This window comes from Crocuta crocuta, unplaced genomic scaffold (genome assembly GCF_008692635.1).
Source record: "Crocuta crocuta isolate KB4526 unplaced genomic scaffold, BGI_CrCroc_1.0 scaffold38, whole genome shotgun sequence".
NCBI classification, from domain to species: domain Eukaryota; kingdom Metazoa; phylum Chordata; class Mammalia; order Carnivora; family Hyaenidae; genus Crocuta; species Crocuta crocuta.
The window spans coordinates 6581495-6606505 of NW_027532605.1; the positions used below are offsets into that span (position 1 = coordinate 6581495).

Here is a 25011-nt window from a genome sequence, read left to right on the forward strand (position 1 = left end):
CAAAAGGAGCATTTTGAAGGCTGCAGCAAGTTAGTGGAAAAGTATTGGAGAAGGTTGTTAGGAAGGGAGTTGGTCAATGCAATTAGGCCATCTGTCACTGCTAATTGGTGATTGCCAAAGTTAGGTTTCATACTGCCACAAAGACTGGGAGATGGAAGCACTATCATTCTTTTTTTTTTTTTTAAGTTTATTTCATTTACTTTGAGAGAGACAAAGACAGTGCAAGTGGGGGAAGGGCAGAGAGAGAAGGGGAGAGAGAATCCCAATCAAGCTCCACACTGCCAGTGTAGAGCCCAGCGCAGGGCTCAGACTCCTGAAAAGATCATGACTCCAGTCAAAACCAAGATCCCGGTTGGCTCAACTGACTGAGCCACCCAGGCAGGGGGCACTATCATTCTTGATGATTCCATTCCAAAAGGATGGCTCCCAGGTCCTTCAGAAATACACTACTGTGTTGTAAAACTGGCAAGAGGCTGGGAGAAGAGGTACATCTCAAACGGACAAAGGAAAAAATTAAAATTTAAAGTTTGCTATAATAAATGCTCTAAGAAAAGAGGGGTCAGGGACCAACTGGGAACTGGCCCTATTAGACTCTTTGATTTAAAAAAAAGAAAGGGGGGGTAGCACGTTGAAGCACCCACATTGGAGTCCTCGGTTCTCTTTGCCAATATCTAGTATCTTGAAATTGTTGAGTTCTGCATCTTCTTAATCAGACACTAGTATTCTTCCTCTTGTGCCCATTCTTTACATGTAAACACAAACTCCTATATTCAGTATATGTCTTTAATCCTTGAGGACCAGGACATTACAAGCAGTTCACTTACTATCTATCTTCCACTGGCACCTCTGCATATTGCTCCCTTTGTGTTGGGGGACACTAAGCCAAAAGCTGAAGCTTCCCAGTAACCTGCACCTCTCTGACACTATTCCAAAAGTAAACACACCTTCCCTGGGTGTTTTCCCTCTTCCCAAAACCAATCTCAATGTTTCAGTCCATCCCTTACCCCACCCTCACATACTCCCACCCTCGCCCCAACACAAACACACCCACACTGAGATTAGCAGCTGACTTCTTCCACTGACTTCTGTTAGTCTTCCTTCCGTTCCCCAAGGGCATTCTCTTCCACTATTCCAAGTCTAATAATCTAGGCCCAGGTTTTTCTATCTTACCCTATATAGTTAAGATTCACTTATTTATAAAATGTATTAATTCCTGTCTTTTATGGCTAAATTGTATTGCTAAAGGGGCTAAAACTTAATTCATGAAACTCTAAGGTTATCAGTGACTCATTTCTAGTACTAACCATTTTCCTCATCCTGGGGCAATATGCTTCAGAATGTAACTTGGAAGGGAACATGACAAACTTATGGGAGAAATTTTATTCCCTGATTTAATATTTGCAAATATTACTCTTGTCCCACACTCTTAAGTGATGAAGGAAACATATGGGAGAGTCACCTGGCTATAAGGACGTTTTTAAAGTCTTAACTGACAGATATAAAAACAAATGTCTTACATCTAGACTGAAGTTCTGTCTAACAATCTGTGCTTTCTCTTTTTAACTTCCATGAAAGTATGAATACTCCTATGTTTATCAACCTGCCCCAAAATGGAATTTATGAAGCTACATTTAGCTTACATAAAGTCTTTTGTGTCTTAAACATATGACCTTTCTGAAATGATGCTTATCACTTACACATAAGTATCATCTAATTATAAGTAATAACAGTTTTAACAATTATTTGCTATTGTTTATTTTATAAAGTTCTCTTCAAGGTAATTCTTAAATAACTATATATATATACCTCAGGTGTATATTATATACAAAGAGATATTCTATATAATGGGGGGGGGGAATGGCAGTTGAATAAAATGCCTTCACTCTGAAACCCATCTCTTCTTGTTAAATACAAAGTGTAGATTGTAATTTGTTTTGAATTTTCAAATTATAAATATTAATAAACAAACTAAGTTAATTCAACTTATAATTTCTTTTGGTTTCAATGAGGTTTTCCCCTAATGTATATTTTACTTTAATACCTAGCACCATTAAATTGACAGTAAAATTCGGATTATGGTCATATATGTTAGTTGTTAACGAAATAGGAATGTAGGAATAATTTTTAGTAAATTAAGACCTTAGATCTAGGATTGGGTGGAGTTTATCTGCACATTTCACATGTGCAAGCTACATTTTCCATTATCTTCTCGCATATCTTGGCCTTTGCCATTTTCTCCTCTCTGCTCTCGACATAGTCTTGTTATGGCTTCCTCCTATGATAAAATGGGACAGGTATCCTCCATCTTCGCTTATGTTACTGGATCACCAAGTAGCTATTTCCTGATTTCAATTTCTTAGGAAGATTCTAGTGACATGGCTTTTTTACTTGACTCAACTTTATTACAGCTCTTCCACTAGAATGCGGTAACACAGTTCATAGACAATGTGAATTATTGAATCAACATTGCATACCTCAAAAATCTTATTCCTTAGAGACTGAGAGACTGTGGATTTAGAAGACAGAGTCAATGGATTCAGCACCACCCCCCGCCCCCCAACACCCATACTTATCTAAATATTCCATTTAGAAATGCTCCTCTAGCTTTAAAACCACACCCGCCCCCTGCACACATCCCGATTTAAGGATTTAGCTCCTTAGGAGTTAGATGCCCGTCTCTTCCCCCAGTGACGCGCTTAGATTATGCACATAAAGAGCACTCGGGAAATGTTGGTGGAATATTGCTGAACAAAAACAGTCACTCTGGGCTTTCTGATAAAGATGATGAATCATCACAGGATAATTTTAGCACGCAGAGCCCAAACAGTAACCAGGTTGTGCGACTGTCCTAACACACGTAATTCACCACCCTGCCTGCGGGGAACCAGCAAAAGGAAAGCGAGAGATTTGACAGCTATGCCTCTGGCCGCCAGCTTTTAAACTGGGCAGGTGAGTATTAGAAACACTTCTCAGCCAGGAACGTGGCTGCAGGAAGGAGTGGAGGCAGCTCTGAGCTGCGGAATCGACACCCTCCTCCCCTTGCGCCTCGGTCGCCAGCTGCAGCTTGGCGCAAGGCACTCTGGGACACCAGAAAGCTCAACCTCCATCACCAAGGCAACCGGCCGGCACGCCGTTGTCATGGAGACCGCGGGCACACGGAGAGTCTCGTAGAGGAGCTGCCTTCACCCGCTCCCAAGCAAGATGCATCGCCCAGGCTGTAAAGCCTCTGAAAGGCGAAGACACTTGAACAACCACCTCAGCGGGCAACAGGACCAGGCGCTGAGCGGCAGGATCTACCTCCTACGAGAGATGGGCCCCACTGGCTTCCTGCTGAGGGAGGAGGAGCCGGAAAACAGGGATTTCCGAGTAATTACCGCCTCCAGCTCGCCTCCACCCCCGCCTGGCCCACCCGCCCGGTCCTCCTGGACCTCCCTGGTTTCTAGCCACCTTCACAATCCCAGCGGATTCTCGCTGCCACACTCACCCCAGCCAAGCGAGATCCAAATTCTAAAGATGTGCAAATTGAGGGCAATAGTATTTTGTCAGAAAAGTTTCATTTTGGGAAGTCAGGACTCCAGAACGGCATCCAACTCTTGTAAGATGATGGCACTTGCTTGATCTTTAGGCTTGAAAATGTGAGACGTTTTATATAAATCTATGCTTTGCATTACGTGCGTCCTTGGATCCGTTGTTGGCAGTCACGAGCCCTGTAACTAAAACGAAATGAAAATCCTACGACCTATTTCATACTGGAAATATTTACTAAGTAAATAAAATCGATTTTTCTTTACTCTTTAGTCACTCTCAAACTCCAAGATCCTTTTAAAGTACCGTTTAGGTGGTGATGCCTTGGAAAGGTCTTAATAAAAATTCTTTTAAAGTTTGCTGAAAAACAACAGATATTTTATATTTGCATATCCCACTCTTGCCACTCAAAGTCAGCCACTATGCCACCTGCCGGTGTTGATTTGGAAAATTTTAATTTAGTTTCCTGCATTTTAAGTACTGAATAAAATTACTAGCCTGTGCTTATTTAAGATATTTATTTTACTTTGTCCCTTATAACACTTAGTTTAAAATTTATCTTAGCCAATATAAACTTGGTGAATATAATTATTCTTCTCAAGTAAAATTATGTACCAATTAAGTGTACAAAACAAACAGAAATCCAAGATGAGCTAATTTACAAAATGTCTTTAACTCCACTGCAAGGCAGAATGAACTTGTATATAGTTAGTTAGTTAGATATAGATATATTTTTTAGTTTTTAAAATTAGGTTTCTTTTCACCTGCCTGAGTGTAGGTCACCTAAGAAGTCTTAATTGATGCTTCGGGTTGCTAACCAAGACAATAAGAAAGTGATAAATCTGCCTGGAGATGGGTATCAGGAGTTAAGATGTGTCCATAGATTATATTCAACCTTTGGAGTCACCTATCTTTTAATCCTATCATCTATTAAGTTAGTTTTACTCTAACTCTAAAAATTAACTGGGGTTTTTTTTTTTTTAAGTATGCATTTTTCTTTTAAAGGTTTTTTTAGGAAATCCTCATGTTTGTAACTGTTCCACGTTTCTGAAAGGAGGGGAACTTTGTAGACACATCTGCTGGTGAGTAGCTGTAATGAAGACCCGCCACAAAGGCACGTCTTGGTATATTGCCTTTTTCATAATTTGAACCGAAAGTAAAAGAAATTTGTTGTTGGGAGGGAAAAGGCTATAGATAAAGGTAAAATGGCTGTACTTTTTCAGCATATTTTGGGGTATTTTATTTCATTCTGAAAATTAAAGTTTAACTTGAGAAACATACTACCGCCTCTGCAAGGTTTAAATGTTAATATTTATAATATGAAAAATCACTTTTTAGATTCTTATTATGTACAAATGTGAAACCTAACTATAAAACAGAAAAAAAAAAACCCTCCGTGATTCAATAATAATAATTATGTTCTCACTATAGGATTTCTATTTGCTGTCAGTTAAAAATAAATCCCCAAATACATTTTTATTTTTATTCTTTCTGCTGGGTGCATTGTTTGTTTTCTTTGTAAATGTAGTACAACAAACAAATTAATAACAAAAAATCATTATTTTTTTAATTTTTATTACTTTTTAAATTTTTTAAATGTTTATTTATTTTTGCGAGTGAGAGACAGAGTGTGAGCCAGGGAGGGTCAGAGAGAGAAGGAGACACAGAATCTGAAACAGGCTCCAGGCTCTGAGCTGTAAGCAGAGAGCCCGCTGTGAGGCTCAAACCCAGGAACCGTTAGATCATGACCTGAGCCAAACTCACTCAACCGACTGAGCCACCCAGGTGCCCCTCATTATGTTTTGTTTTTCTATTATGATATTTTCTAGTGTATTATTTTTATTTTCAATAAGCATTTTACTGTGAATCTTTCAAGACAATAGTAGGACTACACTGAGAATTACTTCTGTTGAATCTGAAAGTTTTCCTCTAGTGGCAGAACCTACTTGCAGGGAAATCCCAAAAATGAAAATTAAAAAAAAAAATTCTTTTCATTCGGTGTTTGGAATTAGTTTGGAATTCTTTCCATTCTTTCCATTTTTTTATTCTTTCAACTCATTTTGTTTTACCTATCTGTAGGTAAAACCAGTCATGAATTATATGAACAAGTCGTGAACTGTATTATTATAGAAGGTTTGTGACTGAAATTGGAAGGTAAATCAAATCAAACTAAGAATTGAGAGAAGTGTGTGTATCTCACATTTTGAATGCTTTTCTTTATAATTAGAAAAAATATATATATGTATATATCTTTGTTTCCAAAGCTTGTATTTACCAAGCTTCTGTTGTTTTATTTTGATCAGTTTTCATTGAACATTGCTACCAACAGTTTGCTCTCGTTAGCATAGAAGATATTTAAAAACTTGCAGTTTGGTTTTAATATTAAAAATAATAAGTTATGTTTATTAGAATAGTTTTTTTTCATTGTTTTAATGCTAGCTTCCTCAGGGCAAGGGCCTTCTGTTCTGATTTCTGTATAATGTTACCTGGTTTTTACAGTATATTAACCAAACTAAATGGAAATATAATTCAAGTATTTAATACACTAAAGTTTATTTAATACACTTATGTAAGAATTTTATATGTATTTCTGATTTTAAAAAAGTCACGTTCCACTTCAATTGGCAATATTTGAAGTACTTTTTCTGTCATACATTCAAGTGGTATATGTAGGAAAACAGTATTTGGTACTGTCTACAAAATTACTCCATTTTCAGGACTAAGAAACTTCTAGGGAAGTTTAAAGCAATTACAATGAATATCTCCTTCCCTCACTAACCTGTCTCCGTGAACAATTGTATATTATAAAGAAATACATGGACTGTCTCTGACAAATCTCTTAATTATATGTCTTTCATTTTCATTTATCATACTTTTTTCGTATATGCTTACTTTAAAACATATATTTAACTACTATTTTTGTATGAATTTTTTATTTTAATTTCAGTACAGTTAACTACTATTATAACAGAAAACTGATGAGAATGTTAAGTTTATTTATAACACCATCAGCAATATAAAATCTATAATGCTACTCCTAATCTAAACTTAAAATATATCTTTTTAAGTTATGTCATAAATAAATATTTATTTTGGTCTTCCACCTGTGAATATTAGGGTCTTGTTGAAAAAATTCAAGCTTCCAAGAAATCATGAATGTAAGTTGTGTTTTCTTTTTTCATTATTTTGAAGTTAACATATTTAATAATTTTTTGTTTAGACATATTCTAAAGTTAAACAATTATTTTCCTAGGCAATGTGACAAGTACCCATAGCTCAGTTTGTTACATTTAAGACACTTGGCACATTTTTCTTCCTTAATAAAAAAATTTAACTTTATATGTCATTTCAAATTCAGAGGCACTTAACAAAAAAAGGGATGAAACAATAGCCAGTTATTCTGAAGGCAAAATTTCCTTCATGTGTTCTAAGCAAAGATTCACAGTGGTTTCTAGATGTAAATTTAGAGGTAAATTTACTTTAATTACAGGAAAAATAAGAAATGTAATTTTTTTAGATCCCAGCAATAGACAGTTGACATGGCACATAATTTCATTCAAAAATGTCTAGTGACTGAAATTTATATGCAAAAATATAGATATAAACATATATATTTAAGAGTAAAATAGTTTTTTATGACAGTACTTAAATCGAGTTTAGAGTCAAACATATAGTTGTATAACTTTAAGTTCTAGAGAATTCAAAAATAATTTTGCTATAGGTCATTTGGATTTATAGATTTTATTTAAAAAAGGTATTGTCATTATGGAATTGTTCCTGTAGTCATGTGGTTATTTGACCTACAATAGACCCATCTAAGAACGAAATGGCAAATGTATTGGGAAATGTCTGTAATATTCATACAGAAGTAAAGTAATAATCAGTTTTCCATTTTTTTCAGTTCAAAGAGTATTGGTTTTATTTAGCCAAGTTCAGTCCCCCCCCTCCACTATCAAATAAGTACAATCACAGTAAACATTTAAAAGTTGTACTAGATAATAAATGAATATTAGTGTCTCACAGGCACTTTTCCTTTGTATTCTTCTCTCATTTTACACTTCTCTTATCAACAAAGCACTATTTCCAGCTGCCTTCAGAGCAGCTCAGGTTTGGTGTCCCGCAGACATTTTAAATACCAAATTTCCCCCCATTTCTGCTCTCTTCTTGTATCCCCTATCTCATATATTGGCTTTCCTTTTTCTTTAGTCTCCCAAACTAGAAACCTTGGGATTCTCCTTGATTTTTCACCTCCTGATTTCTTCTCTCCTACCTCTAGTCGTTTCATAAATCCCATTCATGTTGCATTCTCCCTCCTTCTCAACAGTGTTCTCATCTCTCCATCCTCATTCTCACCTTTGTCCAACCTTCATCAGCCCTTCAGAGTCTTCTAGAGCCTCTTTCTTTTCCGTGCCTGCACTTGATTTCTTCCTCCTTCACATTGTAGACAAAATTTTCTTTCTGAAATGTCACTTAATTCTCTACTTCATCTTCTCTCCCAATCCCTTCATATACAATGATTGGGTTGTGTGATATTACATAGATTGTTTATTTCTCTATTTCTATATTTTACCCACCTGAAGTTAAGTGCTTACGTCCTCTCCAAATCTTACTTGTTCTCCACACTGTTTTACATCTCATTTTCACAAGCTTCCGTACTAGTGCTGTCTAATAGAAATACAATGCAAGCCACATATGTAATTTTCTAGTAACCATATTACAAAGAGTAAAAAGAAACAGGGAAAGTTAATATGTTTTAATTTAATCTAATACATCAGAATATTACATCAACATGTAATCAGTTTAAAATGTGCAATGTTTTTGATACTGGCTTCAAAGTCTTAGTATTTTATACTTACAGAGCATTTCATTTAGGTACTATATTTTCATTGGAAATATTTGATCTGCATTTAGATTTCATAAAATAGTTGAAAAATAGATTCATGTAATACTCAAAGTGTCACATACATACTTATAAATTTTTCAGTAACTATATATTATGAGTTTTCAATTTAAATTTAAATGAAACAAAATTAGAAATGTAGTTTTTTTAGTCACATGAACCACATTTCAAGTGCTTAGTAGTCACATGTGGAATGGCTACTCTATTAGACAATCCAGCTCTACACAACCAAATTCAACAAATATTTAATGTACTATGTATTAGCCAGGAGCCTCTGTTAGATACTTCTTTATAAACTGAAAAATGAATATTAACATTTGTGGAGTTTTTCATTTACAAAAATAGGAATTTCATATGGATCAACCTAATAGCTAATATTCTGTTCTCCTTTTTACTTCTTTTTTTTTTTAACATTTTTTTTATTTATTTCTAGGAGAGAGAGAGAGACAGCGTGAGCAGGGGAGGGTCAGAGAGAAAGGGAGACACAGACTCCGAAAGAGGGTCCAGGCTCTGAGCTGGCAGCCAGCACAGAGCCCAACGCGGGGCTCGAACCCACGAACCGCGAGATCATGACCTAAGCGAAAGTTGGACGCTTAACCGACTAAGCCACCCAGGCGCCCCTCTCCTTTTTACTTCTTAAAGGCAGAAACCATGTCTTGTTCTTTTTATAAATATCAGTCTATGGTAGGCAATTTTTTTTAGTGTTTTTTAATGTTTAATCCTAAATGTTAATTTTGAAAAACATATACTGCCTACGAAAATAAAAGATCTTTCATATCTCTGTATTTAAAAGAAGTTTTGTTTAACATTAAGAGAATCCTATTTGCACAAATATTCAAAAAAGTAGAAGTCTTAATCATCTTAAAATTCATCATTTAAATGAAAGCTAGAACCGGAGTGCCTGGGTGGCTCAGTCAGTTGAGCAACTGACTTCAGCTCAGGTCATGATCTCACTGTCCATTAGTTCAAGCTACGTGTCAGGCTCTGTGCTGACAGCTCAGAGCCTGGAGCCTGCTTCAGATTCCTGTCTCCCTATCTCTCTGCCCCTCCCCTACTCACACTCTGTCTCTGTCTCTCTCTCAGAAATAAACATAAAAAACAATTTTTTTAATGAAAGCTAGAACGAACATACAAGAAAATTAATTTAAAGAAAGCTATAAGTGGTTATTCATTTGGATTATGTGAGTGTTTTGAATATCATTCGTAGATTCTTCTAAACCAAATCAGGAAACAAATATTTGCATTCTAATGTTGCATATCAAAAACAATCGGCCTTTATTTTTGAAGATTTACAAAGATGATTACAAAGGACTTTTATTATAAAGACATCAGTTTTTTTAACATGGGGCATTATTTTTCCCATCACCCAATAAATGTTTTCCAGCAAAACCTACATTTATCACCTAATAGGTTCTTCTAAATACATCTATTTTTTTTTATAGTTTACTTTTTAATAGGGAGCTGAGGGACAAAATAGCTGAGAGTCAAAAACATATCCTTCTCTTCATTTTATAAATGTTGGCATTAAAGAAACTTTTGGTTTATCCAACTCCCCTCTCTTCTTTTATAAGGAAGATTCTAAAAGTTCCAAAGCTAACAGCAGTCAAAACCAAAAGTATAAACTAGACTTTTTTTACCTCTTCTCTTCTCCCTTTTCTCTTTTTCTTTTTGTCTAGTAAATGTCATCTGTTCCTTTTTTTAATTAAATATTTACAGATAAAACCATGATTAAGAAAAAAATTTTAATTTCCACTACAAAGATACAATAAACTTTTCGGCTTCTGTTTTCCTTTATTACTTTATGTTTATTTATGCCTAATAGTCCATGGGAATTTTGTCTTCTCCTTTTATCACACACTATTACTTTATACCCATTTTCAATGCTGTGTAATCTCTGCAATTGAAGTCATCAATGGCTAAATATGGTATATCATAAATTATTTAAGATTATTCTATTGTTAGGCATATAATTTATTTCTAACTGCTTGTTATATTCTTTGTACATGAAGCTTTCTCTTCTTTCAATCATTTGTTTAGCCTAATGTCTCATTAGTGAGATTTTGGAGTAAAAGTATTAATATTTTTATGTCTGCCAAGTATATTTATTGCCAAATTGGTCTTAAAATACTTTTGCTCATTTGCAATTTCAGCTACATATCAATTTTCTGCTAGTTTTGGTTTAGGACTCATATTTTACGTACATATTATTACTTTTTTTTTTTACAAATAGTTTATTGTCAAATTAATTTCCACATAACACCCAGTGCTCATCCCCACGAGTGCCCTCCTCCATGCCCATCCCCCCTCCCCCTTACATCCATCAGTTACGTACATATTATTACTTAAGCATATAATGAAAGACATGAACAGAATACTCAAGTCCCAAAGAAAATAATTTTAAAATATGTAGAAATATTTTGAAATGTTAATAATATTTCTATGGTATTAGACAAAAAGGTTGTCCTACAAAACATGAAAAAATGCTAGATACAAGGTTCAATGTAATCTGTTCATTCCTAGCAAATTAAATAAGTTTCCATTCTTCCATACATCTAACATACCCTTAGAAGATCTAAAATACCTTCATATAACTTTTTAAATACAGGGGCGCCTGGGTGGCTCAGTTGGTTAAGTGTCTGACTTCAGCTCAGGTCATGATCTCACAGTTTGTGGGTTCGAGCCTCTAGTTGGGCTCTGTGCTGACAGCTAGCTCAGAACCTGAAGCCTGTTTCGGATTCTGTGTCTCCCTCTCTCTCTGACCCTTCCCTGCTCACACAGTCTCTCTCTCTCCCCCGCCCCTCTCAGAAATAAATAAATAAAACATGTTTTAAAAAATTTTAAATAAAAAAGAAATAACATAAGGCAACAAACATAACATTTCATTGATTTACTATTGCTTATTCAATAGGTTTTACTCTGTGTCTGTGCCTCATTCTTATTTTAACTAATTTTCTTTGATGTTAATGAAACTGAACATCTTCCATTGTCTTCTGATAAGATTAGCTGTCTTGCTCTTCTCTATAAAAGAATATTCTTTCATAGTCTCATACATTAATTTTGTAAATTAATTTCAAGAGAGTTTTTTTCTGTTTCATTTTCCAAGTCATGTTATACCACATCAGATATTTATGCCTGCTCCTCTTATGAACTTTTATGTTTCAATAATTCTACTCCCCTAGGAAATCTTTATTCCCAAAAGCACAATTTTTATTCTTCATTTTCCTCCCCATCTTTTTCAGATAGCAGATGTTGCTCTGTCTCTGTGACAAATAGCTCTCATCCTCCAAAGTAATGGTTAATTAAATTATGTTACCTTCTTACATTCCCTCTGTCACTCCACCTCATACAAGGAACAGAGATTTCTATATTCTTCAATGTGTTTTCAGTATTCTTAGTGTTTAATTTGGAAGCCTTTTCAGAAAAAAATGAAGGTTTTTTACTATCTTGCAAGTATTTTTAAAATTTATTGGATAATGTATNGGCATTTAAATTATGGCATGTTAAGGAGAGAGAAAAGGAAAGGAGCCTGGGATGGAGTAGGGAATAAACAATCTAGGGTTCTCTGATCAAAACTAGATGTATTAGAAACAATTTCTTATAAGGACAGCAGGATGGAGAAAATTCAGAATTCAAAGAATGCCCATCCCAAGGTTATAAGCAACAGTACCTAATAGATTATCCAGAGAAATACTGACCAAATCTGTGAAAGATGTGGCTACCAGGACACTCTTGTAGAAACATGAAAACCAAGACAAGAGAGTAGCTACATTGAGTCTTGCTCTCCTGTTAACTATTCATTTATTATTCATCTAACAAAGATTAATTTCACTAACTATTCAAATATCCCTGTTTCCCCTTTATGTATTTGTGCCCATTTCTTTTGATTCTATCTTGATAAAATATGTGTTTATGGACAAGTTGAACAGATTAAAATCTAAGACAACACCAATCCAAGAATGAACACTAATATAATTAATATAAAACCTTTACAATACAATATTTGCACTGACTCTTTTCAGTTATAAGAAGAAACAAGATAATGTCCATTCATTTTTTTATGTTTATTTATTTTTGAGAGAGAGAGAGAGAGAGAGAGAATGAGCAGGGGAGGGGCAGAGAGAGAGGGAGACACAGAATCTGAAGCAGGCTCCATGATCTGAGCTGTCAGCACAGAGCCCAGAGTGGGGCTAGACCCTATGAACTAAAAGGTCATGACCTAAGCTGAAGTCAGATACTTAACCAACTGAAACACCCAGGCACCTCCATTCTTTTTATAAATGAATACAAGAAGTGGTAAATGTCAGTGTAATAATTCAATCAAAACTGTCTGATATGTGAAAGAAAAGTCCAACTTTCAGCATAAGTTAATTACATTTCTGTATCTCTAATTTTGCCACTGAATTTTAATACTCTGGGATTCTTCACAGGTGCTTTGCAGTTAGGTCTCGTGGAAGGAGAAATCAGTGACTTGCTTCGAGGGATACATCGAGTTCAAACTCCGCAGCAAGGAACAAATGATGAAACTGTGCATGTTGAAGAAGATGGACACATTAAACAGAAGGAAATTGGTTCAGATGATATCTGCTCTATTTGTCAAGAAGTACTTTTAGAGAAAAAACTTCCTGTCACATTTTGCAGGTGACATGTTTTTTCTTTCTCTTTGTTATTGAAGTATAATTAAAATACAGCATTATATTAGTTTCAGGTATACAGTATTATGATTCAATAATTCTGTAGAATACTTAGGACTCATCAACATAAGTATACTCTTAATCTGTTTTATCTATTTCATCCATTCCCCTACTCACCTTCCCTCCAATAACCACCAGTATCTTCTCTGTATTTAAGAGTCTGGTATTTTGCTGTTCTTTTTGTTGTTGCTGTTGTTCATTTGTTTTGTTTCTTAAATTCCACATATGAGTGAAATCATATGGTATTTGTCTTTCTCTGGCTGATTTATTTCACTTAGGATTATACCCTCTAGGTTAATCCATATTATTGGAAATGGCAAGGTCTCATTCTTTTCTATGGTTGAGTAATATTTCATTCTGTGTTTGTGTGCATGTGTGTGTAAACCACACCTTATTTATCCATTCATCTATTGATGGACATTTGGGTTGCTTTCATATCTTGGCTATTGTAAATATGCCGCAATAAGCATAAAGGTACATATATCTTTTGAATCCATGTTTTTGCTTTCCTTCAGTAAATTACTTTTAGTGAAATTACTAAATCATGGTAATTCTGTTTTTAATTTTTTGAAGAACCACCATACTGCTTTCCACAGTGGCTGCACCAGTTTGCATGTCCATCAACAGTGAATGAGGGTTCCTTTTTCTCCACATCCTTGCCAACACTTGTTATTTCTTGTGTTTTGTATTTCAGCCATTCTGACAGGTTTAAGGTGATATCTCTTTGTGGTTTTCATTTGCATTTCTCTGATGATTTGTGATGTTGAGCATCTTTTCATTTATCTATCAACCATCTGTATGTCTGCCTTGGAAAATGTTCAAATCCTCTGCCCATTTTTTTGATCAGATTATTTGGGGGTTTTTTAGTGTTGAGTTAAATAAGTTCTTTTTTTTTAATATTTTTATTTATTTCTAGGAGAGAGAGAGAGAGAGAGAGAGAGACAGCGTGAGCAAGGGAGGGTCAGAGAGAGAGGGAGTCACAGACCCTGAAACAGGCTCCAGGCTCTGAGCTGGCAGTCAGCACAGAGCCCAATGCGGGGCTCAAACCCACGAACCGCGAGATCATAACCTAAGCGAAAGTCGGACGTTTAACTGACTAAGGCTCTGAGGCGCCCCATATATTTTGGATATTACCTCTTATCAGACATACGATACTTGCAATATCTTCCCCCCATTCAGTAGGTTGCCTTTTGGTTTTGTTGATGGTTTCCTTTGCTGTGCAAAAGCTTTTAATTTTGATGTAGTCCCAAATGGTTTAATTTGGCTTTTGTTTTCCTTGCCTGAGGAGACATATCTAGAAAAATGATTCTATGGCTTCAGTCAAATTACTACCTATGTTTTCTTCGGGGATTTTTATGGTTTCAGATCTCTTGTTCTGTAATATTTTAGAGCAAGAAAGGGAGAGCATGAGCAGGGGGAGTGGGAGAGAGGAAGAGAGAGAATTCCAAGCAGGCTCCATGTTCAGTGCAGAGCCCAACACTGGGCTCGATCCCACAACCCTGGATTCATTCTCTGAGCCAAAAATCAAGAATTGGATGCTCAACTGACTGAGCCAAACAGGCAACCCCAGATTTTATATGTAGATCTTTAATCCATTTTGAATTGATTTTTGTGTATGGTGTAAGAAAGTGGTCCAGTTCCATTCTTTTTGCCTATAGCTATCTAGTTTCCCCAGAACCATTTGTTGAAGAAACTGTCTTTTCCTCATTGTAAATTTTTGCCGCCTTTGTTGTAGATTAATTGACATACAAGTGTGTGTTAATTTTGGGCTCTCTATTCTGTTCTGTTGATCTGTGTGTCTATTTTACTGTTTTGATTACTATAGCTTTATATATATCTTCAAACTTGGAATTTGAAGTGCAAACTTTGTCTTTCTTTCTCAAGCTCTCTTGGGCTATCTTTGCTATTCCGTTCAAATTTTAGGATTCTTTGTTCTAGTTCTGCAAAAAAATGTTGTTTGTCTTCTGATAGAAATTACATTGAATCTGTAGATTGCTTTGGGTAGTGTGGACATTTTAATAGTATTAATTCTTTAAGTCCTAGGGCATGGAATATCTTTCCATTTGTTGTGTCATCTTCAGTTTTCCATCAATGTTTTTTGGGTTTTTGGGGGTTTTTTATGTTTTTTTAATTTATTTTTGAGAGGGAGACAGAGAGACAGAGCGTGAGCAGAGGAGGGGCAGAGAGAGACAGAAACACAGAATCTGAAGCAGGCTCCAGGCTCTGAGCTGTCAGCACAGAGCCTGACTTGGGGCTTGAACTCGTGAACTGTGAGATCATGAGCTGAGCTGAAGTTGGCCGCTTAACCGATTGAGCCAGCCAGGTGCCCCATGATCAATGTTTTATAGCTAGGTTTATTCCTAAGTATTTTGTTAATTCTGATGCAATTAAAAATGGATTTTTTTCTTCATTTCTCTTTTTGCTACTTATTAGTATACAGAAATTTAACAGATTTCTGTAAATTGATTTTGTGTCCTGTGAACTTAGTGAATTCATTTATTAGTTCTAGTGGGTTTTAGTGGTGTCTTTAATATTATGTATAGTATGGGGCGCCTGGGTGGCTCAGTTAGTTAAGCGTCCAACTTCGGCTCAGGTTGTGATCTCGCAGTTCATAGGTTCAAGCCCCGCATCAGGCTCTGTGCTGAGTGCTAGCTCAAGAGCCTGGAGCCTGCTTCAGATTCTGTATCTCCCTTTCTCTCTCTGACCCTCCCCTGCTCACGCTGTCTCTCTCCCTCTCTCTCTCTCTCAGAAATTAAAAAAAAAAATTTTTAAATACTATGTAGAGTATTATGTCATTTGTAAATACTGAATGTTTTATATCTTCCTTACTAATTTGGGTGTCACTTATTTATGTTAGTCTGATTGCTGTGGCTAGGACCCTCAGTATTATATTTAATAAAAATAGTGAGAGTGGATATCCTTGTCTTGTTATTATCTTAAAGGAAAAGCTCTCAGTTCTTCACTGCTGAGTATGATTTTAGTGTGTGTTTTTTATATATGATTTTTATTATATTGAGAAATGTTTCCTCTAAACCTACTTTGCTGAGAGCTTTTTATCATGAATGGATGTTGTACATTGTCAAATGTTTTTTCTGCATTTGTTGAGATGATCATATGGTTTTTGTCCTTTCTCTTGTTAATGTGGTGTCATGTTGAGTTATTTATGAATATTGAACCACCCTTGTATCCCTAGAATAAATTTCATTTTATGATGGTGAATCATTTTTTAATGTATTGTTATTTTCAGTTTGCTAATATTTTGATGAGGACTTTTTCATCTATATTCATCAGAGAGATTGGCAGGTACTTCTCTCTCTCTCTCTCTCTCTCTCTTTCTTTATAGTATCTTTATCTGATTTTGGTATCAACATAATACTGGCTTCATAGAATGAATTTGGAAACTTTCCTTCCTCTTCTGTTTTTTGGAATAGTTTGAAAATAATAGGTATTAACTCTTCTTTAAATGTTTGGTGGAATTCATCTGTGAAGCCATCTGGTCCTGGACTTTTGTTGTAAGCCTTTTAATTACTGATTCAATTTCCTTTCTAGTAATTGGTCTATTTAAATTTAAATTTTCTATTACTTATTGGAAATAGATTCCATTTTGGAAGATGATATTTCTAGGAAATTATTTATCCATTTCTTCTAGATTGCCCAGTTTGTTGGCATACATTGTTTATAATATTCTCTTATAATCCTTTATATTTTTGTGCTATTGATTATTTTTCCTTCTTCATTTCTCTTTTTTTTTTAATTTTTTAATATTTTATTTATTTTTAGAGAGACAGAAAGACAGACAGAGAATGAGCAGGGGAGGGGCAGAGAGAGGGAGACACAGAATCAAAAACAGGCTCCAGGTTCTGAGCTGTCAGCACAGAGCCCAGCATAGGGCTCGAACTTATGAACCATGAGATCATGACCTGATCTGAAGTAGGATGCTTAACTGACTGAGCCACCCAGGCACCTCTCCTCCTTCTTTTGTTGATTTTATTTATTTGAGTCCTGTCTTATTTTTTCTTGATGAGTCTGATGAAAGGTTTATCAATTTTATTGATTTTTTTCAAAGAACCAACTACTGGTTTCATTGATCTGTTCTATTATTTGGGAGAATGGGGTTGTCTCTATTTCATTTATTTCTACTTTAAGTTTTATTATTTCCTTCCATCTGCTGGCTTTGGGCTACATTCTTTTTCTAGCTCCTTTAGGCATAAGGTTAAGTTGTTTATTAGAAATGTTTCTTGCTTCTTGAGGTATATCTGTATTACTATAAATTTCTCTCTTGATCAGCTTTTGCTGCATCCCAAAGATTTTGGACCATTGTGTTTTCATTTTCATTTGTCTCCATGTATTTTTTATTTTCTCTTTTATTTTTTTGATTAATCCATTCATTGTTTAGTATCATGTTATTTATCCTCCATATATTTGTGTTCTATTTGATTTCTAATTTCATACTGCCGTGATCAGAAAATGTACATGATAAGATTTCATTCTTTCTAAATTTATTGAGATCACCTATAGTGACCTAACTATGACACATCACATTAACATCCTAAACTAAATTTATTGAGATGATCTATAGTGACCTAACTAGTCATGTAGTGACCTAACATGAAGTCTCTTCTGGAGAACGTTCCATGTGTACTTGAAAACGCTGTGTTTTCTGCTGTTTGGGGATGTAATGTTCTGAATATATGTTAGGTCCATCTGGCCAATTCTGTCATTCAAAGCCACTCCTTCCTTGATTTTCCATCTGGCTGATGTTTCTATTGATGTAATGGGGCATTAAAGTCCACTACTATTATTGTATCATTGTCAGTTTCTTCCTTTATGTCTGTTAACAGTTCCTTTCTGGATTTCGGTGCTTTCATGTTGGGTGCATACATACTTACAGTTGTTCTATCCTCTTGTTGGATTGTTCCCTTTATGTGGTGTCCTTTTTTTCTCTTGTCACAGTCTGTTTTAAAATCTGTTTTGTCCACTATAAGCATTGCTACTTCAGCTTTCTCTTCACTTTCCTTTGCATTGTAAGTGGTTTTCTAGCTCTTCATCTTCAATCTGCATATATCTTTAGGTCTGAAGTGAGTCTCTTAAGGTGACATACAGATGAGTCTATATATATTTTTTCTACTGTGTCTTTTGATTGGAATATTCAGTTGACTTACATTTAAAAGTCATTATTGATATGTATGTACTTCTTGCCATTTTGTTATTTATTTTATGGTGGTTTTTGTAGTTCTCTGTTCCTTTCCTCTTTCTTGCTCTCTTCCCTTGTGGTTTGATGGCTTCCTTTAGGGTTACACTTGGATTCCTTTCTCTTTATTTTTTCTATATCGATTATAAGGGTGTTTTTTGTGTATGATTGTCATTAGGTTCATATATAACATCCTATGATTATTATAGTCTATATAAGTTAATGTTGCTTTCATTTGAACCCATCTAAAAGCGCTAGGCTTGTAGTTGGGCAGCATCAGTATTCACTCTCAGTAGTCGCCTATTGGAACTGCAGTCATGCTGAACTTCAGAGCACTCTCCTGTGTTGTCACCTTCATTGGTAAATGGAACCAAAAGTCAGACCTGATGCCTACCTCCAGTCCATCTGTTGGGGCTGTTGTTACACCTGTCTGCAGGGTACACTCCTGAGAGGCTTTCATGGGTTGATGGGGCCAGAAGTCAGACCCCTTGCCTGCCCCTAGTCTGTATGCCCATGCTACTGTTGCACTGATTGACAGGGAAGTCCCTGAGCTGCCAACTATAAGGTTTGGCTGCTGGGATGGTGGGTTCACTTGTGTGTGTAGTTATCTTCTCCTCTCCTGAGAGCAGGAGTCACTTTGGAATGGTTCTGGTCCTTGGCAGGGCTGCATGCAGAGTGTGTTAGGGCAAGAGCCACTATGGGGGACAACTACTGAATGGAGCAAGTTGGTTGACATGGATCCACAGGATAATGTGAGGGCAGGAAGCACTGTGATAGCAAGATAAGGTGGAGAGTGTTTATCTGATTGCTGCAAACATCCAGGTATCTAGCCTATGGGGCTGGGGGGAGGATAGAAATGGTACCCACCAGCCCTTTTGTTCTTGAAGTCTCCTAATGATCCTTGCCCTTCTAGGGCATGTTCTGAAATTAGTAAATAAATCTCCTTCATGTGTAGCCCCCCCTCCCCCGCCGTGCTTTTCAAACTGGTGCTTTTATTGCTATATCTGGGCTGGGTTATTTGTTATGCTGGCTCTTTAAGGGCGGGGACTCAGTTTCCTATCATCCTTTGGCTCTCCTAGGCCCTGCTGATGTAAAACCTGGCAATGTTAAGTCCCATTGGTTTTCAAAGCCAAATGTTTTGGGGAATTGTCTTCCCAATGCAGGTCCCTGTGCCTGAGGTGCCTGGTGTGGGGTCTGATTCTCTCATTTCTCCATGCTTGTGGTGTCCCTCCCATTGTGGTTAGCCTCCCCATGGATTGAGTTCTTGACCATGTCTCTGCTCCTTCTACACTTTTCAATGTTGCATCCTCTCTACGATGAACTGTGAAAAGTCTGTTCAGCCAGTCTTTGGGTTGTTTCTAAGTTAATTGCACTGATGTACCTGTTATCTCAGTGTGTCTGTAGGACAAGGTGATCTCAGGATTCCCCTACTTTGCCATCTTCCCAGCCTTCTACATGTTTTTTCTTCCTTTAGAGATTTAAAGCTTATGAAAAAATACTAATTTAACATATTTTTTAATTGATTGTTATGAGACATGTTGATAGAAAAACAACAAAAAGCTTTACCTATTGCTTAATTTATATTTAAATGGCCTTCTTTTGTTTCCTAATATATATATAGTAGGAGGTCCTGTTCTTACTCTAAATATTTCTAGGCTACAATATAAAGGGTGAAAATTAAAATCTAACTCCACTTTATTCCCTTCTCCTTTGTCCACTTTAAGCTATTAAGGTAGGATAATTTTCACATTTTTGTTTCATACATGTGAATAAATGCCATTGGCTTAGACGAGTTATGAAGAATTTTCTGAGAGTAAAGATAGTACTTTTTTAATATTATAAACATTCCTTTCAGTTTTTCAAACTCTATCTTTCAACCTAAATAATTCAAATTTGTACATATACACAAACATTTCTTGAGAGTCTCATATTCATACTATTCTTCAAGACATTGTAAAGGTGGATTTGGATATTTGGGCAACCATTTCCTATTGAATTTCTCATTTTCTTACTCCTGATTGTTTGCCAAAATTTTCATCCATGTAGTTTTTCATATGGCTGCTTCTATTGCATATTTTTAAATTGTTAACTATTTCCCAAAATATTATTTCTCTCAGTAGATATATGTCAGGTACTACCAAAGACTGTGGGATATCTAGGAAAATGAGGTGATACCCCTGCTCTCAGTGATGCTTTTTATTTCAAAAATAATAATTATTGTTATCATTTTCTTTTTGGTCAAGATTATATTTATCCTCACTTTAAAAATGACAAATATTGGGATGGCTGGGTAGCTCAGTCAGTAGAGTGTGCAACTGTTAATCTCAGGATTGTGGGTTTGAGCCCTAGGTTGGGAGTAGAGATTACTCAAAAATAAAATCTTAAAAAAAAAGAAAAAGATCTTACTGATGCAAAACTTTTTTTACCATCATTTCATTGGAATGGGGGAGAATTTGTTAGGAATTCTGACATATAAATTAAAGCTGATAGATTAATTAGGTAGTTAAAATAGTGTGTATGTTTATAATCCAGCACAGATAGTTTTATTTATATAAATATATATAACTTTGATGGATACAAATGGTAAACTTATTTTATTTCTAACAGGTTTGGCTGTGGCAATAGCGTTCATATAAAATGCATGAAGATCCTAGCTAATTATCAGGATATGATATCAGATACTTCCATGTTGAAATGTCCTCTGTGTAGGAAAGAGTTTGCACCGATGAAACTTATTTTAGAGGAATTCAAAAACTCTAGCAAACTTGTGACTGCAGCTGAAAAAGAACGACTGGACAAACACCTTGGAATTCCCTGTAATAACTGTAAACAATTTCCAATTGAGGGGAGATGTTATAAGTAAGTGTCATCAGTAAAATTATAAACATGTTTTCTAACCTTTTTTTTTAACATTAGGAAACTTGGAGCATTAGAGTACTAATCATTTAGTCCTGATTCTTCTGTCTGTATGTAGTGTGTTTGCTTGTTTGGGATTCCCAGACTGCTGCTCTGTGTCAGCCTAGTACCTCAAAAACTCTGTTTCATTTTCTTCACTGACACAAGGTATTTGATTTGCACTCCAGTTCTAGATTGAGAGTCTGAAACAGCATTCTGTCCTGGAAGCTCTGGACATAGGCTTGTTGCTTTGACCTAAATGAGTTCCCAAATTCAGAACCTCAACCTCTAGACCTCTCAGCTTCTATAACTTTCTTTGAACCAGCATTGAGAACATTGCCAAAAACTTCCATGATTGAGCTAGAGGGATATTGGCTAGATTGACTGAAGATTTAATTGAGTTTCCTGAACTCCAAATTGCAATGAGGACATGTGTATTTTTATAATCTTATACTTCAACGGCAATAAGATAATTATTAGAGAAAAGAATTTTTGTCACTTTTATACTTAATCCCCAAACTTTCCCACAATTGCCACACTAAAACATCAATTAATTGCTATGGTTAGGAAATGTGTTTTAATTAAAATATTAGCTTAACTGTATGTAAAGAAAATATTTTTATAGTCTTCCTAGAAATACATTATGATGAGACCAATTAATATGTTTTTTAGAACCCTCTCATAAAACCATAATTTTTAATCACTCCTGTCAGCAAATGGTAACTTTTCTGCTTTGAACTATTATAGTTCTTTGTTTTCTCTATGTGTTATATAGAATAAAATCAACTGGATCACTCTAAGTAAGAGTCTTTACTGGAAAATGACTGGCCTGAGAAGGCTCCAAAGGAACATTTTAACTTGAGGAAGAAGGGAAGAATTTTTGTGGAGGTTTAGCAGGTATTCATCTAGCATCTGGAATGTTAGTTAAGTAGAATTCCAGAAAAAGGAAGGACTTGATCTTTCATATTAGCAGCCATTGTTTTCAAGAGGTACAGATCCAAACAGCAAGAAGCTAACATGTAAAAGAGGGGATTGGGAGGAACAGCTGTGACAGATGAGGACATGAAACAGATACAGTATAAAATTCTCAGTCCTCATTGTTGCCTGTTCCTCAAATGATTAGTGGCTGACTTTAGTAGCTAATTTCAAATCTTTCTTTTAAGTATTTCATTAATGGTAGTGCACTCCTCTATTACTCTGAGTTTTCTGACTGCCTTTCTATCTTTGTGGATGATTTTTCACACTACCCCTTGCACAGAAGGAAAATTTTTTCTATACCTTTCTGGGTTCTTTTATCTGGTCCATTAATTAAACTGACATAGGACAGATTAATAGCAGAAAAAACAGGTTTAAATTTGTTTATGCGGGAGCCTCACACTGACATGAAAATTTCAGAGACAAGCAGTTAAGGCTTAGAAGCCATCCTGAGCTGAGGAGAAAGGGGTAGGGATCTAGGTCTTCAAAGGGAAAGAGGACGATTTATGGGAAGATGGGAAAAACAAATGTTTGTCAAGCCATGTGGAGACCATGGGACACAGAGGGGAATTTGAATAAAGAGGCCCTGCTGTGCTCCCTCCAGCTTACCATACCTAGTCCATACTCTTTGTAGTTATCTCCGTTGATAGCATTCTTCCTGGACTGGACCTCTATCTGGGTTCCTTTGGATAGTTGAGGGGAAGTAAAAAGCTCTTCCAGATTCTTTTGGGCCTTGATTGACTTCAGCCCAAAATAATCCACATGCCAAAGTGGCACACTCTGGGGAGGCTTATTCCAAATACAGGGCCAAATTCTCCACCATTTTGCTCCCTGCCTACCACCCTACACTCTGCTTGGAGAATAATTTCTCCACTTTAGGTTTGGCTCACAATTGCTTACCTCCATATCAGTCCTCTTACATATTAAAGAATGTATTTCAATATTTGTGACTTCACCCTCATTTCATTCCCTCAGATACTGACATTTTAGTCATTAGCCTCTAAAACTAGGATGGCTTGAGTAGGAGACAAACTAGAAAGCTTTTCAGTTCCTTCTTCATTAGAGTTTCACAGTAGAGCTACTTCTCTTTTAAGAATTATGTGTGTGTGTGTGTGTGTGTGTGTATGTGTGTGTGTGTTGAAATATAGAGATGCCTAGTTTTTTCTTGCCTAGCAAAATTAGGTGTATCAAATAAACTGCTCCATTGCTATGATTGGTTATTGTTAATTATTAAGAATCTTCCATGTAAGTATAAATAATAATAATAAATAAATTAGCACATGTGCTTCTAAATGTCTAAAGGACATATTTTCCCAAATTTCTCATGCAAATAGTTTTCTAAATCTTTGATAACTATTGATGAAAATAAGTTCATTTGATTACTGCTCAGAATATTATTTGTTTGGTGAATATTGCTGCAAGTAAATTAAAATTTTCTACTATTACAAAAATTTTTTATAAATTACATAAGTTTGAGATAAAGCTTTGGTGGAAAGTGAAGTTTCTGTTTATCTGTTTAAGAACTCTTTGTGCATATACCTTTTTACATATTGTGAGGAAAGAAAGGGAATGTAATTTCTATTTTTAAGAAGTATTCTGCTAAGTAAAGCTTTGCATTCTTGAAAGAATTGGAAAACACTGGCTAATCACATGAGAGAATATCCAATAGGCTATAAATCCTATTGGAATTTAGATAAAGAAAAGAATGAAAGCTAAGGTATTGTGGGAAGAAATAATGGAAGGATTGTGTGGTAGAAAAAATAATGCCCTCCCAAATATGTCCACTTTCTTATGCCCAGAACTTATATATCATAGTGGAATTAAGGTTGCAGGTATAATTAAGATTACTAAACTCCTGGCCTTGAAGTAAGATTATTTTTTATTGCCTGTGTCCAATGTAATCACAAGTGTCCTTAAAAGTGGAAAGGGAGGCAAAAAGAGAGTCAGAGAGAGATGTGACTTTGGAAGAAAAGCCCAGAGAGACAAAGCATTGCTTGCTTTGAAGATAGAGGAAAAGACAACAACCTGAGCCAAGGAAGGTAGACAGCATCTAGAAAATGGAAAGACCAAGGAAAGGGATCCCCTTTAGAACCTCCAGAAACAAATGCAACCCTGTTGACCCCTTGACTGTGGTCCCTTGAGACCTATATCAGCCTTCTATCCTACAAAACTATAACATAATTAAGTTGTATTGTTTAAGCTGCTAAATTTGTTGTAATTTGTTACAGTAGTGGTAGGAAGCTAACAATGGCTGAGACAAGATGGGCCTTGTCCTATCTGCCTAATTCCCAGGAAGTTTTAGCAGGATTTTTTCACCAAAATCATCAAAATAATTGGATTTTTTTCTTGTATGTCTTAATCTTTTCCATTTTTAGGTGCACCAAATGCATAGAATATCACTTATGCCATGAATGTTTTGCTGGCTTCTGCCATCTTTCTCACTCCTTTGCATTTCGTGAGGTACAGTTTCCACCTTGAATTTAAACGGTGTTTGTATTTGTCCTGTTGTAAATCTAAGTAAAGTAAACCTAAGAATAATAAGAACAGATAACACTTTGGAATAGAGATGATCGTTTTTTAATAAAAAGTTAAGACCATATATTTAGAATTCTTTTTCATAGAGATATACAAGGCAACTAGTTCTCACATTGGGTAGTTTATAAAATCTAACATAATAACAAACATCTGATGACATTACCCATAAATCTTAAGTATAGGAATTACAGCCACTAAACTTGAAAATTCATTTTTAAAAAATGTCAACATTTCTAATTGACATAACTTATTAACAACAACTTACGGTTTTAAGATTTCTTACATCAATAATAATGAAA

The 25011-nt window shown here is 35.5% G+C and overlaps 1 protein-coding gene across 1 annotated transcript in view; it reads left to right on the forward strand.

Annotated features, from left to right (window-relative positions):
- The first annotated feature begins 3144 nt into the window (after window positions 1-3144).
- The window catches only part of ZSWIM2 (zinc finger SWIM-type containing 2), a 34500-nt gene continuing 12633 nt past the window's right edge, over window positions 3145-25011 (forward strand). The window contains exons 1-6 of the mRNA XM_077780227.1: window positions 3145-3366; window positions 4531-4607; window positions 6643-6683; window positions 12853-13063; window positions 20915-21166; window positions 24553-24637. Of these exons, the coding sequence (XP_077636353.1) occupies window positions 3202-3366; window positions 4531-4607; window positions 6643-6683; window positions 12853-13063; window positions 20915-21166; window positions 24553-24637 (831 nt within the window). The 5' untranslated portion in view covers window positions 3145-3201. The remainder of the gene's footprint in view (window positions 3367-4530; window positions 4608-6642; window positions 6684-12852; window positions 13064-20914; window positions 21167-24552; window positions 24638-25011) is intronic.